This window comes from Sus scrofa, chromosome 1, assembly GCF_000003025.6.
Source record: "Sus scrofa isolate TJ Tabasco breed Duroc chromosome 1, Sscrofa11.1, whole genome shotgun sequence".
In the NCBI taxonomy this organism is placed as follows: domain Eukaryota; kingdom Metazoa; phylum Chordata; class Mammalia; order Artiodactyla; family Suidae; genus Sus; species Sus scrofa.
This window is the reverse complement of record NC_010443.5, coordinates 60,859,639-60,885,039: the sequence shown is the minus strand read 5'-3', so window position 1 is coordinate 60,885,039 and position 25,401 is coordinate 60,859,639. Positions and strand designations below refer to the sequence as shown.

The 25,401-nt window shown below is 34.3% G+C and overlaps 1 protein-coding gene across 6 annotated transcripts in view; it reads left to right on the top strand.

Annotated features, from left to right (window-relative positions):
• The window catches only part of EPHA7 (EPH receptor A7), a 172,526-nt gene that overhangs the window by 59,053 nt on the left and 88,072 nt on the right, over positions 1-25,401 (top strand). For all 6 annotated transcript variants that reach the window (XM_021090161.1, XM_005659302.3, XM_005659300.3 and 3 more), the window contains exons 4-5: positions 1,646-1,801; positions 2,652-2,987. In XM_021090161.1, the coding sequence (XP_020945820.1) occupies positions 1,646-1,801; positions 2,652-2,987 (492 nt within the window). The remainder of the gene's footprint in view (positions 1-1,645; positions 1,802-2,651; positions 2,988-25,401) is intronic.

Below are 25,401 nucleotides of genomic sequence, written 5' to 3'. Positions count from 1 at the left end.
AGATCTTAGCAACAGTTTAAAGTGTTATATTTTTATATTATTTTGTAATCTATCTCATTGTTGTCTCTGTTCAGTAGATTTGTAGTAATTGCTATGACAACACATGGAGGTGCATTAAGCTTCTCTGCCCAATATCTTTGTACTTTGTATGAATAGAGGAAGCCAGCTAAAAGCAGACTTGCTTCTGAGGGTAGTAGTGGATCATATATTTACAAGGAAATTGTTGTAGTTCTGTTCACATATCTATCAATTATCTACCACAATATAACCTATCTTTAAGTTTCTAAGTTATCTAAAATACCTATCTTATTCATATAAAACAGCCTTATTTTCTTGAAGCTTAAAAGATAATTTGGAGGTCTCTATTGTTCCAAATTATGTATTAAATATTTAGTATGTGAGCACAAGTACAGAATGACTCAACTTTTTTCTGGAGAACATCCATACCATCTTGATAAGATCAGATTGTTTTTCCCACCCAAGAGTGAAAATGTGATTATGCCCAAGTTGGGAACATTAAATAAACTTGAATGTTATACAATTAAAAGTTATAATTGAATTTATGTTAAATATTCACTAATTTTTCTTTATAGATAGGAGTTATTGATGTATATTAAATTTGAAAGTCACTAAAACTTAAATAGATACTCATTTAATAAATGTGGAGGGTAAATTGAATTTATTTAATATAGTCAATGTACAGTACCCTGGACTAATTAAAAAATGTTGGAATAATGAAAATTAAATTTGCTAAATATTAATTGAAGACAAATATGTAAAGTGTCCGGGGATAGTAAATGGTTCCAGGTTACTTGATTTAATAATAAGTAGGCTCAAAGTGAGTAAGGCAACTTCACTGGGAAAGTGATAGAGATATTCCCTGTGCCTGTCTGTTCATTGCCAAGAGCAGTTGCTCTATTAGTGTGACTATCTTAACCTCTCAGCAGAGGAGAAGCAGGCATCATCTGTTTGCAGTTGATGGCTTTCTCCTTATTTCTGGTAGAATAGGTTTCTCCTGTTCATAGGATTTCATCATTTTTAGTAACAAGGAAGTTCACGTAGTGGAAAGCAGCCTGCCTTATAACTTAAATTTGTTGAAATTATATTTTAAAGTTTCCTGAAAATTGAGGGGGAATATATTTCTATCATTTTCAGATGTAAATGTTTACATCACTCTTATTTCTAGCTAGGTAATACAATTATTTTAATATTTTTCCGTATGAATCGAATTCACACATAAAAAGTTAATTTACAGCTATATTAGATTAAGAAAACATAACTTTGAAGTGTGTTAATGCAAATCAACAAGCAAGTTAATTATTATTGAAATCAAAGTTACCCTGAATTAACTCTCCTGAGATTTTGTCTAAATAAATTATGCTTGTGTTTAATTTGGGGCTCTAGACTTTGGACTGATGCCAACTACATACAGGTGCAAGTTTGTGTATCATTTGGTTTTTATCCTTTGGTTTTAAAATGTAGTATTATAACATTGGGTTATTGGTATTAACTAAATAGAATTTTATCTTTAAGTGTGTGCCTTTCACAAATCAAATTTCATGTTTTATTCTTTGCTAAATATTACCCAAATCTAAAAAAGTTTCTGTTCTCATGTTTTTATTTTCACTTTCTTTTGCATTCCCAGCCTGTGGCCGTGGGTTCTATAAATCATCCTCTCAAGATCTTCAGTGCTCTCGTTGTCCGACGCACAGCTTTTCTGATAAAGAAGGCTCCTCAAGGTGTGACTGTGAGGATGGCTATTACAGGGCTCCATCTGATCCGCCCTACGTGGCATGCACACGTAAGTCCACCATTGTGAACTATACAAGGACTGTCAGATCCTTTCCACTTTTTTGTAAAATCATGACATTTTTGAGACAGGCATGACATTCAGGAATACATTCTTAATTGTTATTAAATACTTGTAAACTTTCCATGAACCAATAAGGCTGAGCAATAATATGAAATAGATACATCTTACATCATCAGCAGTATTATTTTCATGTCTGCCAAATCAAGATACATTTTATTTAATCATATTTTCCATATGTATCTAGTAGGAATAATAAAAGGTAAGTTATTTGACTCTTGCATGGATATGAAATGTGATTAGAAAAAGGTGATTTCTGAATTAAAATTCTATCACTAAATAGAGCAAACCTCATATCTGGGTGCTTCGAATAATGAATGTTTGAGAGACTCAAATTCAAAGCCAATTTCAGACATTACTATAAATCATTCTTGAGCACATTAAGACTGAGTAGATGTATTCCCTCTTATATGGCTAAAAGAAAAACTTTTAAACAATGGCACAACTGCTTTTTTAGGTGCATTAACTGTTCTTTTTTAGTTGCTTGGAAGAAAAATAGCTCAAGACCATGGCAAAAGTAGAAAGACAGTTGTTATCCTGTTTTTATTTTGGCATATTATTAAATAGAAAATAAATAAAGCCTCTTGCCAAGAGAATTGAAGAAGGCTTTGTATGGTTACTCTAGGAAAGGTAATGAAATGTTTATGTGAAAGGAAGAATTTCAGCCCATTCTCTGGATGGTAACTGGGCCACTAGTTTAATGCCTCACGTGGATCCTTTCGTTCATTTTTGTTTGCTTTCTGTCTATTTTTATTTGTTTATTTATTTTTGGCTTCCCCAGGGCCTCCATCTGCACCACAGAACCTCATTTTCAACATCAACCAAACCACAGTGAGCCTGGAGTGGAGTCCTCCTGCAGACAATGGGGGAAGAAATGATGTGACCTACAGAATCCTGTGTAAGCGGTGCAGCTGGGAACAGGGCGAATGCGTTCCCTGTGGGAGTAACATTGGATACATGCCCCAGCAGACTGGATTAGAGGATAACTATGTCACTGTCATGGACCTTCTGGCCCACGCTAATTATACCTTTGAAGTTGAAGCTGTAAATGGAGTTTCTGACTTAAGCCGATCCCAGAGGCTCTTTGCGGCTGTCAGTGTCACCACAGGCCAAGCAGGTATGTTGTTGTGTTTGTCCTTACTTAAGTGAAAAATATGACTCCATCAGTGAAGTCTCTCACTTGAGTCTTTAGTTAACTTGGCTCTAAAGAACTTGATTTTTCCAGCTTACTGATTATTCACACCTTTAGCTTTTTTTTTTTTGTTATTTCTTCTGTTGCCTGTTAAACCATTACTAGACTCATTAACATCTCCTCTAGAGATCTGGCAGGAGAAATAAAAGGGGATAAATTGTAAACCAGTTTAGATTGCTCTAAGAGGAGCGACTCTGTTAAGATCTAGAGGAGGAGAGGGAAAATCTTGGATAAAATAAGATGTTGGATATTTCTTGCAGTTTTACATTTTTGCGCACTTTGTGCCCATAATCAAAATCTACGTGATAATCAAGAGTAAAGAAGGAGTTGGCTTCAGTGTCTCACCTGGTATTAACCCATTATTTACCACATAGAATGAGATACTGTAGTAGATGACAAGTCTATCTTCAAATTTGCATGGGGAGTTTTATATTAATCACTAGATTTGTGATCAGATTAATATCTATAATATCAGAATATTTGGGAGATATCATGAGGATCTCAAAAAAATGATTAAGAAATATAATATTCATGATGATTTTGAATGGGTAGCTTAGCCTAAGAACAGTTTTTGCTTTTTTTTTTTTTTTTTTTTTTTTTTTTTTTAATTGGCATTTGAGGTGCCCTACTTGGTCATTCTCTGCTGCGGTAAGTAAGTTTGGGAAAATACAAATTGGGAAGGAAGTTTCAGAAATTGGAGACTTTCTAAACCTTCAGAAAAATCTCATTACTGAGGAAAGTTGCAGAAATTGAGGGCTTTCTCAAACTTTTGAAAATTATTGCTGCTGCAAGGATGATGCTATCTTGTCCATGTAGCCAAGTGCTATGTCACCGTCATTAATAAAATTGGACCTGCCCTGGAGGACTAAGTTGTGTTAGCGTCATAATAAGTTTATAAGATCTTCTTGATCTTTGGCAAGCTGTCAACAGTCAAAATGACCCCAAATTCCTGGACATAGACTAATCTATTATTCATATCTATGCCAACTTTAATAAAATATTACCTATTTAAATTATATCCACATAATGATATCTATGCATTGTCTCATGCTGACCACTTTGAACAGATTTGGTGGGTTCTTATTCTAAAGGTTTATTGTCCATATTTATTTAAAAGGCTATGGAAAGATCAGATCTCATGTAAAAACTGAAGTCTAGAGGAGTCATGCAAAAACTGAGTCTGTGTATATATAACATACAGAGAAAGTTTTAAATCCTCAAAAATTGGATAAGAAAGTAGCTTCCATTTGGATTGCTTCATTTTATTTACCCTTACCCTATTTACTATTCTTTTTTTTAATGAATTTTATTACATTTATAGTTGTACAATGACCATCACAACCCAATTGTATAGCATTTCCATCCCTAACACCATTCTTTTAAAATGCTCTTGTCAGTAGCTCTTTTTACTCATGTTGCTTTATATTGAAATTTGTCATCATAATGTTATAGTGAGTGAGTTTGAAACATTTTAGGTTCATGATTGTGACAGTAGAGCTATCTTTGGAACCATTAATAAAATGGTCTTAGGTCTGCTAAGCTGAAATAACTGCTTTATTCCTGCTGATATCAAGTATAAGAAGAGATATTTTTATTTGTTTTTGAATACAACTTAAAGATACTGAACTGATACCACAAATAGAGTTTACAGATAGGCCACTTTGGGAATTTGTTTTTCTTGCTCTTTAAATGTCTGTTTAATTTTTCAAGTTAATACTGTGCAGCCTAAATAGGTCATAGATTTTCCATACATTCTTGAATCAACTATTTCACAGTAGTTAGGTAAAATGGCTTTGTCTTTTGATTCTCTTCTGGTTAAGAACAAACTAGGTTTGTTTGGTTTTGGTGGGGAGAGGGGGTAATTTCAGTGTACAAAAATTAGATTGTGATGTTGTTCAACTCTGTAAGTATACTCAAAAAAAACTGAATTGTGTACTAAAATGGGTGAATGTTAGGGCATGAAGATTATACCTCAGTAAAGGTATTAACATTTTTGCAAAGAATAAATGTAATAAACTTTAAAAGCAACCTACATTAGCACTTTCATATTAAAATATTAATTCAAATTTGTCTAGTCCCAGAGTTCCCACTGTAGCTTAGTGGAAATGAAACCGGCTAGTATCCATAAGAATGCAGGTTTGATCCCTTCCCTCACTCAGTAGATTAAGGATCAGATGTTGTGAACTGTGGTGGTGTAGGTCATAGATGCTGCTCGGATCCCGAGTTGCTGTGGCTGTGGTGTAGGCTGATAGCTGCAGCTCCAATTTGACCCCTAGCCTTGGAACTTCCACATGCCACCGGTGCAGCTCTAAAAAAGACAAAACAGTTAAAAATTAAAAAAAAAAAAATTTTGCCTAGTCCCTACGGCAACTCAAATGCCATAACCCCATGAATTTATGCATTTAGCTTTTAATGCCTTTAAATAGAAGTGCATTAATAAGACAGCAAGCTGTGGTCATTTTTAATGTTTTACTTTATTTTTTAACAGAAGAAATTTAGAATATATGGTATCTGTTGTACAATTAAATTTGTACCCACTTCTCCCCCATCACTAGTATATTTGCTTTTTCTAAATTGGAGAATGACTTGAAATTTTGTCCTTGTGTATGACTATCTGTGGAAACCTGCAGTGATCCCTAAAATTTTCATTCTACATTAAACAAACAGCATCACCTCCCATCTAGTTTATGCCACAGTCACTTCAATAGTGAATTTAAACCTGGATATCTGGTCAGTTATGCCCCTCATCAGCAATACACTTATGCCTAGGATAAAAAAGATTTATTAAGAGAATTTGATAAAAGAATCTATACATGTATGTGTACCGGGTTCACCGTGCTGTACAGTTGAAAATTGACAGAACACTGTAAACCAGCTATAATGAAAAAAAAAAAAAAAACAAAAACATATATTAAAAAAAAAAAAAGAAAGAGAGAGAGAGAATATGCATGTATCTGGGCAAGATGAGAGAGTAAGGATGGAAAAATCAGGCAGCATTTGAAAGGTAGTATGTACCCTTTGTAGTTCCTTTTCTATTCAGTTTCACGTCTGGAGTGCAGGAGCCCGCCCCCCCCCTTCCAGTGTTAGTGGAAATGGAAGTATCTTGAAGGCCCCTTATCCTTTCCTCAGGGTTATTGGTGTTTAAGGACCTGTACCTCAGCCCCTGTTGCCACTTAATGAGGTTCAGTTTGGTGGACCACTGAAGTTCTGCATAAGTAAAATGAAGATAATATAGTATCTGTCTTCCTCTATTATCCTGTTAAATGAGATGATATGAGAAAACTTAAAATCTCTTTATTGTCATAAAAATGTTATTGCAATGAATAGCATGATGAATACTGATTAATCTTCTTTTTATATAATTCTTTGTGGACCTGTCAAGGCAAAACACACTAAAATCTTTATCTCTTGCAATGTGTTTTGACAAGGGGAGATAATTGATGTCCAGAATTGGCAATTATATGTTATAACATTGCAGGAGGGAGAAATTAATTTTGTTTAGCGTGCATGAAATGTGACTATTATCTAGTCACAAGTTATCTTAAGACTGAGGTTCTTATTTAAACCAATAATTAGCTTTAAGTTGAGAAGTGTATAGAGAAGCTTAATATGTGGTGTTCATATTTAGATAATTTTTGTGCTTATCAAGAACATATAACCTACACAAGGTGGCTGAAATATATTCTTTTTGTTGCTTTTTTGTCAGGAATGATATTGACCTATTAAGAGTAAAGTCACACAGATCAAATTTATGTACATTGGGGAGTTCCCGTTGTGGCGCAGTGGTTAACGAATCCGACTAGGAACCATGAGGTTGTGGGTTCGGTCCCTGCCCTTGCTCAGTGGGTTAACGATCCGGCATTGCCGTGAGCTGTGGTGTAGGTTGCAGACGCGGCTCAGATCCCGCGTTGCTGTGGCTCTGGTGTAGGCCGGTGGCTACAGCTCCGATTGGACCCCTAGCCTGGGAACCTCCATATGCCGCGGGAGCGGCCCAAGAAATAGCAACAACAACAACAACAACAACAAAAGACAAAAAAAAAAAAATTATGTACATTGGAAATATTAAAAATATATATGTGAGTTGGGGGAAATCACCTGCATTTGATTTTATGGCATTATGATATTTATTCTTCCTAGGGTGGAAGGCTCTCTGGAATAGATATGGTCTTAATAATTACACAGTGTTCTGAAGAAGTAACTATTTAAATACTACTTTTTAAAACATTAACTCAGCCAACTGTACTGACTAGAGTGTGTCAAGCACTGTGTGGGATGCTGAGGATAGGCAAAGAATGGTCCTGTCCTTATGAGGAGCCTGTACTGTAGCAGACATTTATTAAGTTATATAGCTAATGATAGGGCACTTGACTATAAGGTGATGTGTGCTGTAGAATAACATTAGGAACAAAGTATAGAATCTGAAAGAAGGAAATATTTATTCTATCTGTAGAAAAAGGGGAGAATCCTCGTAGAAAAGATGCCAGTGCATCTAGAACTGTAGAATGAATATGATTTTGTCAGAAAGGAGACAAGTAAGTCATAGTCTAGGCCCTCAAGAAGAACTTGTTCCGTGAAAACATAATAATTGCCACCACATTTCCTTCTATAGATCAAGACCATTAACACACCAAAGTGGTCTGCAGAGAAATTAATAAAAACAGGTCACCTAAAACTACTGTCTCTTTCTCTAGTATCTTCTTTCACTGTGGAATCATTTAAACAATTAGATAAATTTTAACTTTGTTAGAAAACGTAATATAAAATTACAATATGTGTTCTTTTCTACAAAAAGACTTAAGGGACTTAGTAATTATTCTTCAGGTCAGTGATATGTTATGTTTGTATCTTTACCATCTAATCCAGTTCATTCTGCATTCTAAGTGTCTTGCAACTAATTCTAATGAGTAAACTACTCACATCTAAGAAGAGTTAAATGAGGAGTTCCCTGATGGCCTAGCAGTTAAGGATCCCATGTTGTCACTGCTGTGATTTGGGTAACTGCTGTGGCACAAGTTTGACCCTGGCCTGTGAACTTCTGTGTGACTTGGATGCGGGCAAAAAGAAAAAAGAAAAATTGAATGATTTTACAAGAGTGAAAACATTCAGACACGAATGGGAAAGCCTAGGATTTGATATTTGATGTCATTATTACTAACGTTAGATAAGCTATTTCACCTCTTTGAACTTGTTTTTTCTACTGAAATGGTGTCATACTACTTGAATCCTCATATTGCAAAAAAAAAAAAAAAAAACGGAGCTTTTAGTTTAATATCAGTTATACTCATTAGAATAAAGAACTGTGTTGTATACTACTACCAGAATTAAAATAAGAGAGGTAATAAGAATTACTAATGATTGAACATTTACTATATTTCTCGTACTTTTTAAATGTGAGAGTTTCATGAGAAGACTGTAAAAGTTGACTCAATGTCTTCAGACTCGTGTAGTCCTAAGTTAACAGAGAAGACTTCTAAGACTCATTTTATGTCCTTAATTAAATGGACAGTCATAATCTAGTACAAATTATACATTGTATGGTGCAAGGTTGACTGCAGATTATTGATAGCTGAGTGACATGTGTACAGATACTGTCTCTTTTTTTTTGGAGAACTTTAAATGGGATTTGTGACTTAACAATGCTCGAAAAAGCATTGGGAAGGAAATAAGGATGAAAACTAACTTCTTGAAAGAGGAGATAGTTTCCCGAATTAGGTTCCCCAGGAAGCAGACATTTTGAAGGAGATTCCTTGCAGGAGTTGTGTTAGGGCACGTCCTTGTGATCAGCACCATCTGAAGAAAAAGGAAAGGAGTAGGAGTGAGCCGCAGGGAAGTCGAGCCATGATGGGGTCTCAGTGGAATCCTCTGGCAACTCCACAGGAAGCTCTCCACCTGTGAGGAGCCTTCGGTTTGTCCTGAGTTGAAAAGAGAGTGGCAGGCTTATACATCTCTTTGTCCTGCATTGTTGGCTGCAGGCTCCTCTAGGAAGGAGCAAGGTGTCATTTTTCAGGCAAGGAAATTCTGAAGGGGGGCAGGGAACTGAGGTCTGCTTGAGCAGCTGTCTCAGCAGCTCAGCAAATAAGTTCTCCAGTCCTTCACCAAGGCGATCCATCACACAATCCATTACTGATAGTTAAGAAGGGGCAAACTTCAGAGTGTGTTTAGAGAATAAGTGGTGTAAATTGGATGAATAAAGATTTGTGGGAAGGGCTAATGGGAAGGTTTATTGAAAAAAAAAAAAAGGCCTTTCTTAACTGGGATGGGGGAACTGGATGTTTTTGAACAGCAAAGTTACATAACTGACTCTGGTTTACATTTTAAACTTTTGTGTATCTTCCATAGAACATTTGATGTATTACACATAAACTTTTGTTAAAAAAAAAAAATTCTGCTTAGCCTTGCTTGATTCCTGTGGAAAATATAGGTATATAGAAAACATTTTCTGAAATGTTTTCAGAAGTATCTGCAAGGCTGTCCTTATAATATGACGATATCTTAATTTCTCTACAAAGATATAGAGTGTTTCTCAACATTTTATCATCCTTTTTTTGTTTGTGCTTTTTGGTGGGTGTTTTTTTGTTTGTTTGTTTGTTTGTTTTGTTTTTTGGTTTTTTTTAGGTCTGCACTCTCGGCATATGGAGGTTCCCAGGCTAGGGGTCTAATACAGTTGCCAGCCTAAACCACAGCCACTGCAATGCAGAATCTGAGCCGCATCTGTGACCTACACCACAGCTCACGGCAATGCCAGATCCCTAACCCACTGAGCAAGGCCAGGGATCAAACCCACATCCTCATGGATACTAGTCGGGTTCTTTAACTGCTGAGCCACCAAGGGAACTCCCTCATCATCCTTTTTGTTTAGTATGGGCAAATGGTTTATATACCACTTATATACACATTGTATCATTAGGATTTGAAGTAAATTTGTAAAGTTGGTAAGGCAAGTATTAATACCATTTGCAAGTGAAAAGTTGAACCTTAGATTCTGTGACTTACCAAGAGGACATGTAAATTATATAGGAATGACTAAGATTATTGCAATCAAGTATATTGTTTATCTGAGAATTATTGTTATGTAATCTTATCATGGACTACTGTTTTAAAGAATTTTTCTCTACAATTCTTTTTTTTTTTTTTTAAATGGCCAAACTTGAGGCATATGGAAGTTCTCAGACCAGAAATTGAATCTGAGCCACAGCTGCAACCTGAGCTGCTGCAGTCAGATTCTTAACACACCAGGCCATAGTGGGAACTCTTCCACAAGTCTTTACATGGGAATTTGCAGATTGATTCAATGGTCTGGTGATAAATTACTCATCAATGAAAAGGGGAACATCTAAGAAGTTTTGTTTCTTGGGGATATTAATAAGAAATATAACTTCTAGGAAGGTGCATTGGTAATTATAGTATTTATCCTCTGGCTGTGATTTTATTGCCTTCCGTTAATGAACTTCAGAAACATGTCTTCATGTCTTAATTTGACTAATTTCCCTTACGTTTTCAAATGCCCAGATCTTCTTTTTCCTGTCACAATTCAGATTTGCTTCAGGAGTTCCCATCATGGCTCAGTGGTTAACGAATCCGACTAGGAACCATGAGGTTGTGGGTTCGATCCCTGGTCTTACTCAGTGAGTTGAGTTTCCAGCATTGCCATGAGCTGTGGTGTAGGTCGCAGACGCGGCTCCGATCCCATGTTGCTATGTCTCTGGTGTAGGCCAGCAGCTATAGCTCCAATTAGACCCCTAACCTAGGAACCTCCATATGCAGTGGGTGTGGCCCTAAAAGGACAAAAGACCAAAAAAAAAAAAAGATTTGCTTCAGTATTCCCTTTACTTAGACTTATGATGTTTACATAATATTCCAAATAAACTATAACCATAGGGGTATATGATATAACATTATATATAAGCAAAATTCTACAAAAAAGAGATAGTGCCAAAAGTCATTTCCTATATTTGTCAGAAATATCTTTGCTCATACTTATTAATGTGACTCAGCTGTGATGATTTTTCTCATAAATTAATTCAGATAATCTCTTTTCAATAATTTAAAATAGTAGGACATCAAGTTATGTGTCCTTTAATTAAAATCAACTAATTCCATTTAAGTGTATATGTTTTGAAGTTTCTCGGGGATTTATAAGCTTGATTTCTTATAAGGGAACGTGATGTTAAGAAAACATAAAAACCGTTTACTGATTATACTGAGTAATATTAAATGGAGCAGTTGCCGTAAGGTGACACAAGATATAAATGCCAAAAACAAGAACAAAAAAACAAAAAACCAACAATGATCAAAAAAAAAATGTGTAAATAGTGTTAATGTTAAAACACACACATATATATATACATATGCTCACTTATATAATCTGCAGCAGAAAAATGAATGAAATTCCTTTAATGGTAAACCATTCATAATATGCATTTCTGTTTCTAGTTATTTTATAAACTTGATATATATGAATGGCAGAGGATTCAGTCATGCTTATTTATGCCAGAGGGCACAACATTTTAGAAATTTATATGCTTTGTTTAGCAAGTAGGAGCTTTAGACTGTTAGTAAAATTTATTTCTTTATTTTAAATACTTTTATGACACCATTAATTTCAAAATGTAGTTTTTTTCAGTGGATATCAATAATTAAAACACACACATATATAAAGGAAGATTTTTTGGGGATACTATTTGAATAAAATGTTCACTATGGGAATTGCAACCATGTGGTATTAATACTGACAGCGAATATTATTGACTGCTTAGTATGTGCTGATCACTTCACATATGAAGACCTATATGCCTACATAGTATCTTCACATCCTAAAATTACAATGAAAATTTAGGAAAAAATTATATCATTTTGTGATATGATCTTACAGTAAGTATTTCATGCATTATCATATTTTTCACGTTATCTAGGAAATGTTTGTCTTTCCTGTTAGAATTCGCAGTGTGAAGAGACAGTGGCATTTTAGTCTTACTCTCTAGCCTCTGTAACATACTGGGCCCAGGGTATGTGCTTAGTAAATCTCTTGAAGTAAAGTCATAAATTCATTGTGTATTGACACACAAAGAGACTTTCTAAGATTATCAAGTTTACTATATAAGTGTTAATTAATTTAAATCATTAAAATTTTATTTAAATTATGCAATGAATTTGTAAGATAATGATTTAAAGTATAAAATTTTAGATTTTGTTTTGAAGTGATAGATATATTTAAAATATTAAAATGTTTTCATCCATTACTTAATATTTATGTAGATATACAGAACAAAAGCTTAATCTTGTAAAATATTAAGATACAAGTCACATTTAATTTTGAAAACTTTTATAATTTTCAGATTTTGAAAACATACTTAAAGTAGAATTAATTTCTGCCTTTTTATATGACATTGAATGTAGTAGAAGCACGAACAAGGACCAAGATTTGAGATCTTTTCTGTTAGTTCTTAGGACTACTATTTTAAGCATATGGCACCAGCTTTTTATAACTTATCTTAATTTTTTTTCTTTTTGTATTTTTGTAACTGCTTAAGACTATAGCAAATAGCTGTCATGATTTTCCTTAATTAAAATATATGTCTCATATTTTCATTTTAATATATCTTAGTCTTTTCATAAATTCTTTGATCTCAAAACTGCCATTTTGTACATAATGATATTTAAGTATCTGGGAAGAAAGGGTTAATTTGCATAATAACTCAGTTATAATACTGCTGTGGACTGAGTTCTGTCTTTCCCCAGACTCATTTGTTGAGGCTTTCACCCCAGTGTGACTATATTTGAAGACAGAGACTATAAAGAGGTAATCAAGGTTAAATGAGGTCATAAGGTTTGGGCCCTGATCCTACAGGATTAGTGTCCTTACAATAAAAGACACCAGTGAGCTGGCTTTCTCTCTACACACATGCACTGTGGAAAGGTCGATGAATCATAGCCGGAAGGTGGCCATCTCCAAGCCAGGAAGGAAGACCTCATCAGAATCAGAATCTGAACCCTGCTGGACCTTGGTCTGAGATTTCCAGCTTCCAGACCGTGAGAAAATTTGTTGTTTTTGTTGTTTTTGCCATGTCCACAGCATGCAGAAGCTCCCAGGCCAGGGATTGAACTCATGCCACAGCATCCCAAGCCACAGCAGTGACTATACCAGATCCTTAACCATGAAGCCACCAGGGAACTCTGAAAATTTGTTTTTGTAAGATGACGACTCTGTGGTATCTTATTATAGAAGCCTGAGTAGACTAATAGAGATACACAGCCCTGAAATAATTTACTCATATTCTTTTAGTTTGAAGGAAAGTATTTATTTTTCATTTATATGAGGACAGCTAAGGCAAGAATGTTTTTTGTGGATGGATCAAGGAGTGGGTGTTGTAGACATTTTATGCATTTCTACGATTTCTGCCTCTCAAAAGTACTAAACTTATTTAGTGGAATGCATTAGTAATTGTCAGAAAGACCAACAGTAATATTTTGCTTCTGACATGCAAGACTTTTTTAAAACAGAACCAATTCATTATCTCATTAATTATAGAAGGTGCTACATTGATGGTAGCAGAACATTTAATACAAAATAAGTTATGAGTTTTGTCCCTAAATTTTCAAGCCTGAGCAAGTTTGTCATATTCTTGGCAATTTTAAACTAACATTTTTCTACATGATTAAGAAGTAAGTGCTGTTTCAGGATTTTTTTAGTGAAAATTTTTATAACTCTGTGTTTTAGATATTTAAATTTGTAATTTGTTAAATTTAAGCTTTCTCTAAACAGACTCTTCAAAAAATATATGACTGCCTATTAGGATCATGATTCTGGAATAGTCCATAATTTTAGAATTATGGAAAGTAATTCTTATTATATGCATTGTCCTTAATAGGAGATCCTTCATTTTACTACTGTCAGTTTCTAGAGTAAAGATTGTAGCAAACTGAAAATATATCCATAGAATATTATTTATAAAGAAATAGCTACTCTACTTTTAAAGTTAAGTTTGTTCAAGTAAGATATAGAAAATCTCTTTTTAACTGAAATGTGACTAACCAGACCACCTGCTCTTTACTTTTTGCAGATGATAGGGTAGAGATATGAAAAAAGCACATTAACAGCAGTGACTGATGTAAAATATGCTAAATTTTTTTCAGGGTACAATCCTGGATCGATATATATTTAATTCAGTCTATTTTTCTGGAGGTATTACATAATCATAAATAATAAAACAGCAAAATGCATGTAATATAATAGTATTACTGTGCTAAGAATACAAACTGACATGTTTGGGGGGTTCATGCTATTTTACAACAGGATCTATGGTGTCTCTGTAGCGCCAGGATGTGGGTTTGACGTCTTTCCCATCACGACAGGGTGAAGGATCTGGTGTTGCCACAGCTACAGTGCAGATTGCGGCCAAAAAGAAAGAACTAACAGTTTGTGAAAGTTTGGTTTGTTTGTTTTTGACCATGGCCGTGGGCATGCAGAAGTTCCAGGGCCAGGGATCAAAACCGTGCCACAGCAGTGACCCGAGTTATAACACTGACAGTGCCAGTTCTGAGCCAGCAGGGAACACCTGTGTGTGTGTGTGTGTGTGTGTGTGTGTGTGTGTGTGTGTGTGAAAGATTTTTGATATGAATGGAATCAAGGGTTTTTGGTTGTGTTAACCAAAACTGGTTGCTGATTTACTTGGTAGTGTTGTACAGTATAAAAGGGTTTTTATATATGAGTTGTTTGCTTAGTGCTTATAGAGTAAACGATCATAACCATTATCCCAAGGTGTTATTAAAGGAATAACATTGTGAAGACAATCACAGTTTCAGAAAAACTTCATATAAGAGCAAGAAATCAATAAGCTGCATTTCAAAGAATGAAAAGCCAGTGGATGGTAATTTCATACATTATTCATATATAGACGAGTACATATGATGTAAATTGGTGGTAGTGGTGATGATGTTGGTGATAAAAATTTGGTCAAATTAATATAGTGTTGTATGTCAGTTATACCTCTTTTTTTTTTTAAATAAAGCTTATGGGCCCATAAACTTGAAGGACGTATTTAGGTTTCCCTCCAGTCCCATTTCCTACACTCTGGTCCACCCAACCATACACATCAGTTTAAGCCCTGGATAAGCTGAGGGATGTAGCTTTGAGACAGGTAGAAGACAGTTTTTAAATTGACAAGCACTTAGTTATGTTTTCAGTACTAGTGTTAAGAGAGGGTAAATGTTGATTATTTTATTCCTTGCTTCGTTGGTGATGAATTGAAGTAAATTTGATTCAGACAAGCAATCTGGTGGAATGATGCAGAGCCATCCACAAAAACATCTGTACTAATCAAGCAATGCAGTAAATTAGAGCTACAAGGAAAAGACATTGATCCAAGGGGATCATTAACAGTTTTAACCAGCAGATCTAAGTTATAGGGTAAAGGAGAGACCACTATTAAGATCTTGCTTTTCAGGTCTGTCGATTACTACTGCAAAAGCCTGATTGCTACTTGTTACAATTCCAACTCTTTATGACTTGGGTTCCCTTTACACTATTGTAAGCAAAAAACAAGGATCAATTAAGAGATGGAAACCCAAGAAAAGTTATCCAAATTTCCTGCACTCTGTTTACTAAGGGGTCAGTCACAGAGGGAGCCATAATTGCTGTGGCTTAACACAATTAATCAGGTAAAAGGCAGAGTGGATAGTGTATGTTTTGGGACAAAGCTCGGGGCAGAGATGTGCATGCAGTCCTGTAGTTGCTTGCCTTGTTTTAAGACACAAGGACTAGAGAAGGAGAAAAACAATTAGCACGGCTTTAAAACACAGTTCTTTAATTATCCATATCATGTTGACATCAGATAATTAGTGTCCCAAGTTTTAATGATATTCGATCTTTAGCTTCAGCATATAGAAAGATGCACAACATTGTCTGAGCATACCATTCAAGTATGTATGATAACAGATGCAAATGTACTGGTTAAGCCATACCCCTATTGTATAGTCAATTCAAATATTGCTAATTCTCCTAAACACAAGACCCTCTTCTCATGCTACATAAGGCTAATATCACATGTGATCTGATGTGTTTATAGATCTGCATATGGACAGTTACAATAGTATGTATGTTTTAACTTCATACATTTTATGAGCCCATATACATTCCTAAGAGAATGGATGTTAGGATGTTGTTAAAACTTACATGTTAAAGATTTGTGAATCATAAATGTATAGATAGGGAATTAATGAATGGTTTTTTGGGGGGAAGAGGTGGTGGAGGTATAATTTAAAAGTTTCAGAGAAAACTGGCAGAATATCAAGCACATGATGAAAATCTAAAAGGACCCAGACCAGTTGTATAGAAGGGCTGCCATAGTAACCAAAGAAGGGAAATTTCCTGAGTCAGTTGATCATAGAATCAAATGTCACAGGAGGTCAATAGAATGTAGACAGAAGAAAGTCCATTGGATTTAACAATTTTGAGCCATAAGAAACAATTTTGATAGACAACCTGGGGTAGAGAATGTCATAATCCTATTTGTCATGGTTCAAAACAGAGCCTCACACTATGACATATGTGGCGTAAGTGCTCAGTGTTGCTGAATTGAAATATAATAGATTACTTTTTATGCTGATTTCATACAACATTTATCAGACTGGTAAAGACTCTAAGATAGATTATGAGTCTCAACTTTGAAAAAAAATACTGCCTTTGTTCTTTGCTAATACATTCTCGTAACCTTGTTTTCTCCTTGTTTTGACATCTCATCCTATTTTCACACATCCCTGACATCACTAAGAACCCAAATTTAGCCTCACATAAATTTCAGTGTTGAGAACCAGATAATCTCAGAAATAGAGGTCAAAAAAGAAAAGATTTTAATTCTGTTAGGATGAACTGTGCCTTCATCAGTGTCTCCTCTAATATAAAATTATCATTCTTAATATGAAATATCACTTAATTCTTAATTATTATACTAAAAATACTTTCTTAATATAAAGTGTATATTGTTATATGTATAGTTACATTTTATGTTACTCTTTTCGTTTCTTAGTTCTTTAGTTCTTTCTCTCCCTAATTTCCTCAAACGTTTTGAATTATGCCCCATATCATATACTCATCTATAACAATTCAGGAGAATCACCTAAAAGTTTGGAAACTTTATTCTTGCTATTTATATGTTTGATAATACTAAGCCTTCACCTTTTATATTTAGGCATGTTTTCTCTATCTTTAAAAATTACGTAAACAACAAACAGAAAGCCATGATACTCTTTCACCAAACCTTGGGTAGGTGTTATTGTGATTTATAAGTCACTTCTGATGGGCTGGCTTCATTAAATAGCGGTGTTATGTTTGAAAAGATACTAACTGACCTCCTTTAGAGTGCTGTCTGACTACTTTGATGTTTCATTATTTTCTTCAATCCAGGGTTGAAATGGATGAATGGGTCTTAATTATGGTGTCCTGGTGACTCTTTTTTTTAGACCATTTTTCTGGACAAGCATCAGCTAATCTGACAAATCATGAACAGTTTTCTTTATAGTTTGGATGGGATTAAGTTACTAAATGGAACCTGCAGGGACCATAAAGAACAGTGCCTCCTGATAAAATGTGTTGGATGTTTGCCATGCCTGTTTCCAATTTTAATCAGTAACCTTTAGGAATGGAGAACTATAAACAGATAATTTTCTGACAGATGTATTTTTATACGTTCACCCATAGTACTTCAAATGGAAACAGGCCCTGTTTATCAAACTTCCATAACTAAAATCTTATTGTGTCTTTGCCTATGAATTTTCTTCATTCCAAGTTTTCACCATATGGAAAGAGCTGCTATGTAAATTTTACTTAAAACACTTTAAGTATATTACTTTATTAGAAATAAGTTAAAATATTTGTGATGAGTCTTTTTTTTTTGGGGGGGGGGTGCCCACAGCATATGGAAGTTACCAGTCCAGGGATCGAATCCAGGCCACAGCTGAGACCTTTACCACAGCTGCAGCAGTGCTAGATCCTTAACCCACTGCACCACAGTGGGAGCTCTTTGTGATGAATCTTTTAATTACCTGTAGTTAATAGTGAAAAATAGCTTTTCATTATTTGGATTAGCTTTTAGTTTGAAGGATTTTTATGTGATAATAGGATGGATGGACTTTTGAGGGGAATTTGAGTTCAAATTTTGTCTTTTTTCTTTACACAGGTCAGTAAAAGCAAGATGTGTTCATAAGTTAAAGCAAGCAAATTATAACATGTAAAGCCATATTTTCCAATAACTATCATTTAATTGGACATTTAGTTTCATCTATCTTGTCTTAGGTGTATAATAAACATACCTAAAGAACTCAACGTAGAAATTAGATTTAATATCCCTCTAGGTACCTAAAATTACCCTGCTGTTTTTATAAAACTTTTTTTTTATTGTTCTTAGACTGTAAATAAGTGTATTGACAGTAAAGAATTAACAACACATCCAGGAAGACTTTATTTAATAATGATGATGTGAAATACTTCTTAAGCCATTCTATTTATCTAATTTATAACTCTGTTTGATTACCCCAGCATGTCTTTCATCTGCCAGAATTGCACCCTGGGGACTAGTCAGCTTATTAATTCATCACTTGTTCTTTTATGGTTGCATCCCCATTATGGTACGAACATAGAATGATACTTTCTTCTGAAAGCTGCCAGCCAACTGGTTCTAGTCTAGTCAACCTTTTTTTTGTAGCTATGATCCTAATAATTATTCTATTGGCTTCTGTTTCTAATAGGTTACATTACAGTCTGCGTTTTTGTTTCATGGTATCATGATGAGGATAGGCCAGCAGAGTGAATTCCACACCTGCAATTACAGAGTTTTATAAAGAGGAAAGACCTGCTTCAAGTTAACCTGTAGGCTTTTTTTAAATGCCTTTTGAATTATCTGTCACTTGATCCATCAGCAATGAATAATTTTCATGGAAGGTGCACTTTAATTACATTCCCATTTGACTTGCATTATCAAGCCCTATCTAGGTAATTAATCTCACCAAGTATCCAATTTCGGCCTTTATTGCTGGCAGGCAGGCCTCCTGAATTATGTGTGCTTGAATGGGTCTTGGGTCTTTTTAACCAGGCAGACCCTGAAAGAGATCTGGAGCCTTCCAAATCCTGGAACCGTGTCTCAGAATTTTTTTTTTCCTTAGGTATTGTGATTAAATTGTATTTGACATCAAAAGTACACTTCCAAATTTAATGAGGCCTATACATTATTGTAATCATGAAAGCCTTCACTTTTAGTTGTAGCCAATCTGCATGTCATTTTATATCTGGGGGAGCTGTGCTAAATTGTTAACTGTAGCTAACATCTGTATCAATCTGCTGATATAAATTTGCCACAGTTATCACCTAAACTTAAGCAAGTTCTTTTAGTTCAGGATCTAAGGTTTATATAAATTTAGATGAATATTTGGGTTAAAAGATGGGTGGTTCAAAATTAGAATCACAACTGTCCTGCTTTATATTCAGTCATATTTTGTTTTCAACAATTTTCTTTATTTGAATTAACAAATAACTCACCTTATATGTTTTCTGTATCATGTTTATAGGAAATAAAGTGTTTTACTTCTCTACTCTGAAGACATTCAAAAAATGCTGGGAGCGTCTTGAAATTAAAATTAAAATATAGTGTAAATTGATCAGGTACCTGTTTGAAAGTGGTTTAAATATCAGGCAATATTTTAAGCCTTAGGTTGCCTGGTCAGTAAAAGAGAAGGCTGTCCAATGTTTTGTAGACTAAATAAGTTACAGTGTTTACACAGTAAGATGTTTTGGAAAATATGGACTAAAGATACTGGGGAAGGATGGGTTCTTCTCTCACTTCTGCTATCACTCCTACGCAATAACAGTATACATCTCTGTCTCTCGCCCTGACCCCTCTCACCAATTCCTGCCATGTATCTCTACAAGGCTATAAGTTATGATTGAATTTGCAGATATTCCTCCATCAAACTAAACTCTATAAAGAAGTAAATCTAATCAGTTTATTAAAATCTCTTAATATGTAACTTTAATTGGAACCTTTGTTTTTTTAAATGAATAATTGAACACATTTTAATGGAATACATATTAAGCATAGATTCCTAAAACACTTGACATCACTTTGTAAGAATCACATAGTATTATCCAAGTATTTATTTCCCTTGTCATTTAGAAATAAATCTTCTATTTTTTCACAGTGGTTTAATTGCAAGAATATATAGGAACATTTTACCATCCATGTTATTTCTAGAATGGAGGTACAATAATTTAATTTATTCTGTTATGGTTAGATATATTCACAGTTATTGCCTACAAGGTACAAGCTAGCTTAACTCAGAATTTAAATTGGCCAGGGATATTTGTTACTGAGTGGTTCACTCTTGCGAATTCCTCAGTAAAGTGGGTGTGCCCACATAGCTGTACGTATACATACATGCACACCCAGATGTGTGTATATCATGTTGTTTGAATATGTATGAATTCATATTAGACATTGATAGGAATTATTTCTTTTATGAATATACCATTAACATATATGCCCCTGATAATTAGGTATATAGTATCTATAGTATCTCTTAAATAGTTATATGTGTATTTCCCCTTGAATATTAATAACCAAAAAAGAGCTTATGGGTTTTTAACATCTGTCCCCACATTTAGTTTCCTTTTGGCATTTCTGAATCATGGAACTTTGTGTTTTTCAGTAATCGTTATTGTGCCCCATAGCATATTACTGTGAATATATCATTTTGAATTGTGAATATAACAAATATAATTAATGCTCATAGATAAAAGAATTGAGACCTAAATAAAAAAGACTGCTTATATACCATCATATAGTGAATCCATAGAATCTAGTTTAGACTTTAGGAATGGTTTGTTAACCAGAAACATTCTGAGTTATTTTGCTTTGCTTCCGTATATTCTTAGATGTTGATCTTTTTCAGTGTATTGACTTGCCAACAATATTTATTGCTTAGATCAATAAATATATTAAAATAAAATCAGTTTCTATATAGTACTACATGTAGAGATAGACTTAAAAGACACATCTAAGTTGGACTCAGAATGCTGGATTTAGAATCAGAATGTTTGATCTATGCTATACAAGTTGCTTTTGGCCTCGGGCAATTAATACAGTTTCTTTATCTTAAGAGTTAAGTATGATATAATGCAATACATGAAAAAGTTTTATAAAATAAAAATACTTTGCGGATGTCATTTGGTGGTGTTGATATACTAGAATGGAATTTTGAACAGCTGTGCTATAAATTTAACTGCAGCAAAGCAGAGTCTTGGAAAAATTAGCAAAATAATGCTGATTATAGTACAAAGTAATGTTGACTTCATTCTCCCAAAATGCAGTCCTCTCAATAACTAGGCCTACAAAAGTAAAGGCATTTTTTAAAAAACCTATTTCTGGGCAAAACTGTCATAGTTCAAAGAATTCCAGGAATTAATAAGAAGTGTATTGGATATAATTAATTTCATAAAATAAACTGAATTCTTAAGACACTATCTCACAATAAAAAACCCATTTTATGACCAATTTTCATATTATTTTACTTTTAGAAAATGATGCTCAGTATCAATGTTAAGTGTAATATTTTCTAGGATTTGATTTAACATAAAATTTAATTTTCTGGATATACAGAGATAATATAGCTATATATATTTTTCTTTACTACTCGATCAGAATAAAAGGCTCTTCTATCATTAGAGTCGATTTATATTGTATTTTGAGGGTAAAATAATATAAAGCTAGAAGAGAATGATTTTTATAGAAAGAAATTAAAAAGTTTATAAAGCTCAATACTCTTTAGTTAAGTTTTTAAATCAATCAAAGAATCGATTCTAGTATCAATCGCCAGGAAATAATAAGAGAATAAAAATGACCTATTTTTGTGTTGATCATTTAATATTCAGATATAGTCGAAAGCTCTAAGGAAATGTTAAATACCTGGGAACATCTGTGTTTGAAATTAAGTACTTGGGAATTGTTCTCTCATTTCATTTATTTGATTGGTTTCCTACTTTTCCATTGGTTCTTTCTCCATTGGTCAGCATATGAACCCTTGGATACACTTTCTTACACATGTACCCTACTTAGATTACTTCAAATTGCTGGAGGAAAAATGTAAGAATTCAAAAGCCAAAATATATAAAACACAAGAGAAGAAAAAATGAAACAAAACATTACAAAAAAGCAGGGAGATTATTTTGCACATGTTCTAGCTTTGGATGGAATAATTTATGACAGCCGTTCCAGACTGACCTTTACCTCAGAAAGTCATTGTCTGCGCCTTTTACATTTCAACCCCCAGGGGCTGTTGATGGGGTTTTTTGGCAACATGACTATTCTAGAGCCTCCTGTCCTAGAGCCTCCTCTTTGACATGTGATCTCTTTCTTTTTTGTTTTCCTTCTCTTTAAAATTCTTTTCCTTGTTTTTCCCCTTCTTCCCTCCCCAGTTATCTTTCTTTTTCTCTCTCCTTCCTGCCTTTTCTGTCTTTCTGTTTGTTTTGGTGGTGAGCAGCTAAGTACAGAAAAAAAAATGCTACAAATTGAAACCACTATTCCAATGTCACAAGAGTCATAAATGGTGAACAAAGAACAGGTTGTTCCCTGAGAATTCATTTCTTTGCCTCCAGGATGCTACTGCTTTTTCCATCCTGTGATATTTACTTTTTCTGAGGTACATCGACTTGAGAGCTACAAGTTTGAGATCAGTGGTGAGAATAACAACAGACTTGTTTGTGATACTGTACTGTTTGATATGGAAAAATACTGGAGTATTTTCTTTTCCTGCTAGCTTTCCATGACAGAAATTTCTCAATTATTTTCTGAATACATTTATACAAATTTGCATAGGTATTTTTAAAAAGTAGGTTCTTGAGGCCTTTGAAAACAGGATTTTCTTTTCTTCAGGTACTTCAAAATTCTATTAAAAAAAAAAAAAAAGAAAAGCAGTGCTATGTCCAGACTGATTTTGTATTTGTAAAATTAGCTTTTTCTAAGGGTGGACTTGGTCGGAGAACTACCCACAGAAAAGTCGGTCTCATTTCTGTATTCCAAAGAATAAAAATAGAGTCTTATGTTACATCCTTATTCAACCAGTGTGTAAATACATTCACTTACTACAAGATCTTGTGATTCTGACCTTTTGGAAATGGTGTGCGGTCACTGGAACCTTGCTTTTGATCACTGGTTATCTCTGACATTATTGAGCAACCTTATCCTTGAGGATCTTTCTCTAGTGTTCTGGTTCAGTCTCCCATGGGAGAAAAGTGAGGTTTTGAACTGTGGATTTGAAAACAAAGCAGCAGTATACTGTTCTGTTGTTTCAGGTCCTTCTCTGTGAAGATTCTCACTGTAGTGAATGTGCCTTCAGCCAAATACTGCAAAGCCACACCATCACTTTTAATTATTCCTTTAAACTTCACTCATGGCTTTTTCTTAACCACTCCTAATCCCCATTCCTGTGGATGCCAAACAAAGGAATAAGTTCATTGATCTAAGCTTTATTTTTACTTCCTTTTCTATAGTGTTTTATAAAGGAGGTCTGATGTATATCACCCTAAGCACCCTTCATATGTATCATTGAATTGTTAAATTGGAAGAAGGATGTCATGCAAAGCAAGATACTACTCTTGGCTGCTTGAGGAGCAACTGGTGTTGGAGCTGGTGGTGGGCAAAGCTGTTCCTTTCCCCTGTTCTTAGAAGGTGTAAAAGGCTTTGTACTGCTGTGCATTTGACTCCCCACTAGGATTTCAAAGCAGTGAGCACAGTATATCAAAGCAGTTTGCGATATACAGCATATGAGTAGGATCTGAAATGTCATGTATGCTTTGCACTTGCATGGTTTACTAACACTGAACTCACTGAAGAGAGTGCAAGGAATATTCCTCTGGGCCATCTTAAGAATCAAGAGCAATGTTGTAAATGAAGTTATGCGACAATTGTCTATTATTTTTCTCTCCTAGATTAAAGAGAGAGGCTTGAAAGTTTTGGTACTCAATACACTACATAAACTAAGTTTTTCCCTTTTATGATACATCTTTGAGTGTGCTTTTGAAAATGTATAAATTATAATTAAACATTATGCAATTTTTATTGTGTAGCAAGGATAATACCTGTACCTCTTTTCTAGGTTATGGAAAGAAAGATACAGCTCTCATATCCTAGGTAAATGTTCAAATCTCTAACCTACCATCTCTGCAGACAACCAAAAGATGAGTAAGGGAGCTTCCCCATGAGTGATTTGAACTTAACAATCTCTTTTTAATGATTAAATTGCTAAGGACTTTCTATTTCTCCTTTAGCTTTTCGCCAAATGCAAAGGAAAATGATGTCATTTACATTTATTCACACTTCAGTAAGAAATTATTGTTATAAGAATATAGAAACTGCAATTTGTTTCCAGGTCCCTTGCTATTCATAGCATGGGATTTAAAAATAAAAAAACAAAAACTGTGGATGATTGTCATGATGTCACATAATTATGGGTTAACCTTTGAGTCCGATAGGATTTTCTTCTTGCCCCTTTTCTTTTTCTTAGTATCCTGTATCTTTTCTGGTGGTCTCATTCACAAAACACAGGTGCTTTTTTAAATATAATTTATATCCTTGCTTTTTTGTTTAAGTAATTCCTTATGTTCTTAATGACACCCAGAACTTTAACTAATCCTTTGGAATTATAATGTAAATAGCAACGAAATGGTAAAATTTTAAATAGAATTCATGTCCCAGAATTTAGTCAGACCAGAAAGCTTATATTACAATCCTGGACAGATAATATATCACATATGTAGATGGTTATGCTTTACATTGGATGAAAAGTCTCATTTCATTCTAATACTAAAAACAGCAGAGAAAATTTTTGTAATATTACTTTAGTACTCCCTTACGTTTTAAGAAACAGAAAAAGTAAGATGGGGGTTACATCACAGGTAGATTCAGTCTTGCCTGTTAACACTTAATTGACCCCCTAGTGATCAAACTATCAACAGTTTTGTGAGAAATATGTTATTATTTGGAATGCGGAGGAAAGGTAAACAAATTGCCCAGGATGATAAGGCTACAGATTGGCTGGGTGAGATGACCAGTGAGGTCAGACTGTGGCTCATGCAATCATCCCCTAGGTTATAATACCTCTTCCTGGTCTTGATTTGTGTAGCTTTGTTGTCCTATTTCTGGAAAAAACATCCATCCTAATAAACATATGATGCATACGCATCCTGGAAAATTTCTGAATACAGTCTACACATCACAATCTTTACTATTTTTGGATTAAGTGTAAAACTAAGACATGCAAATATATTCATGGAATTCAGGGAATGAAATGGATTTGC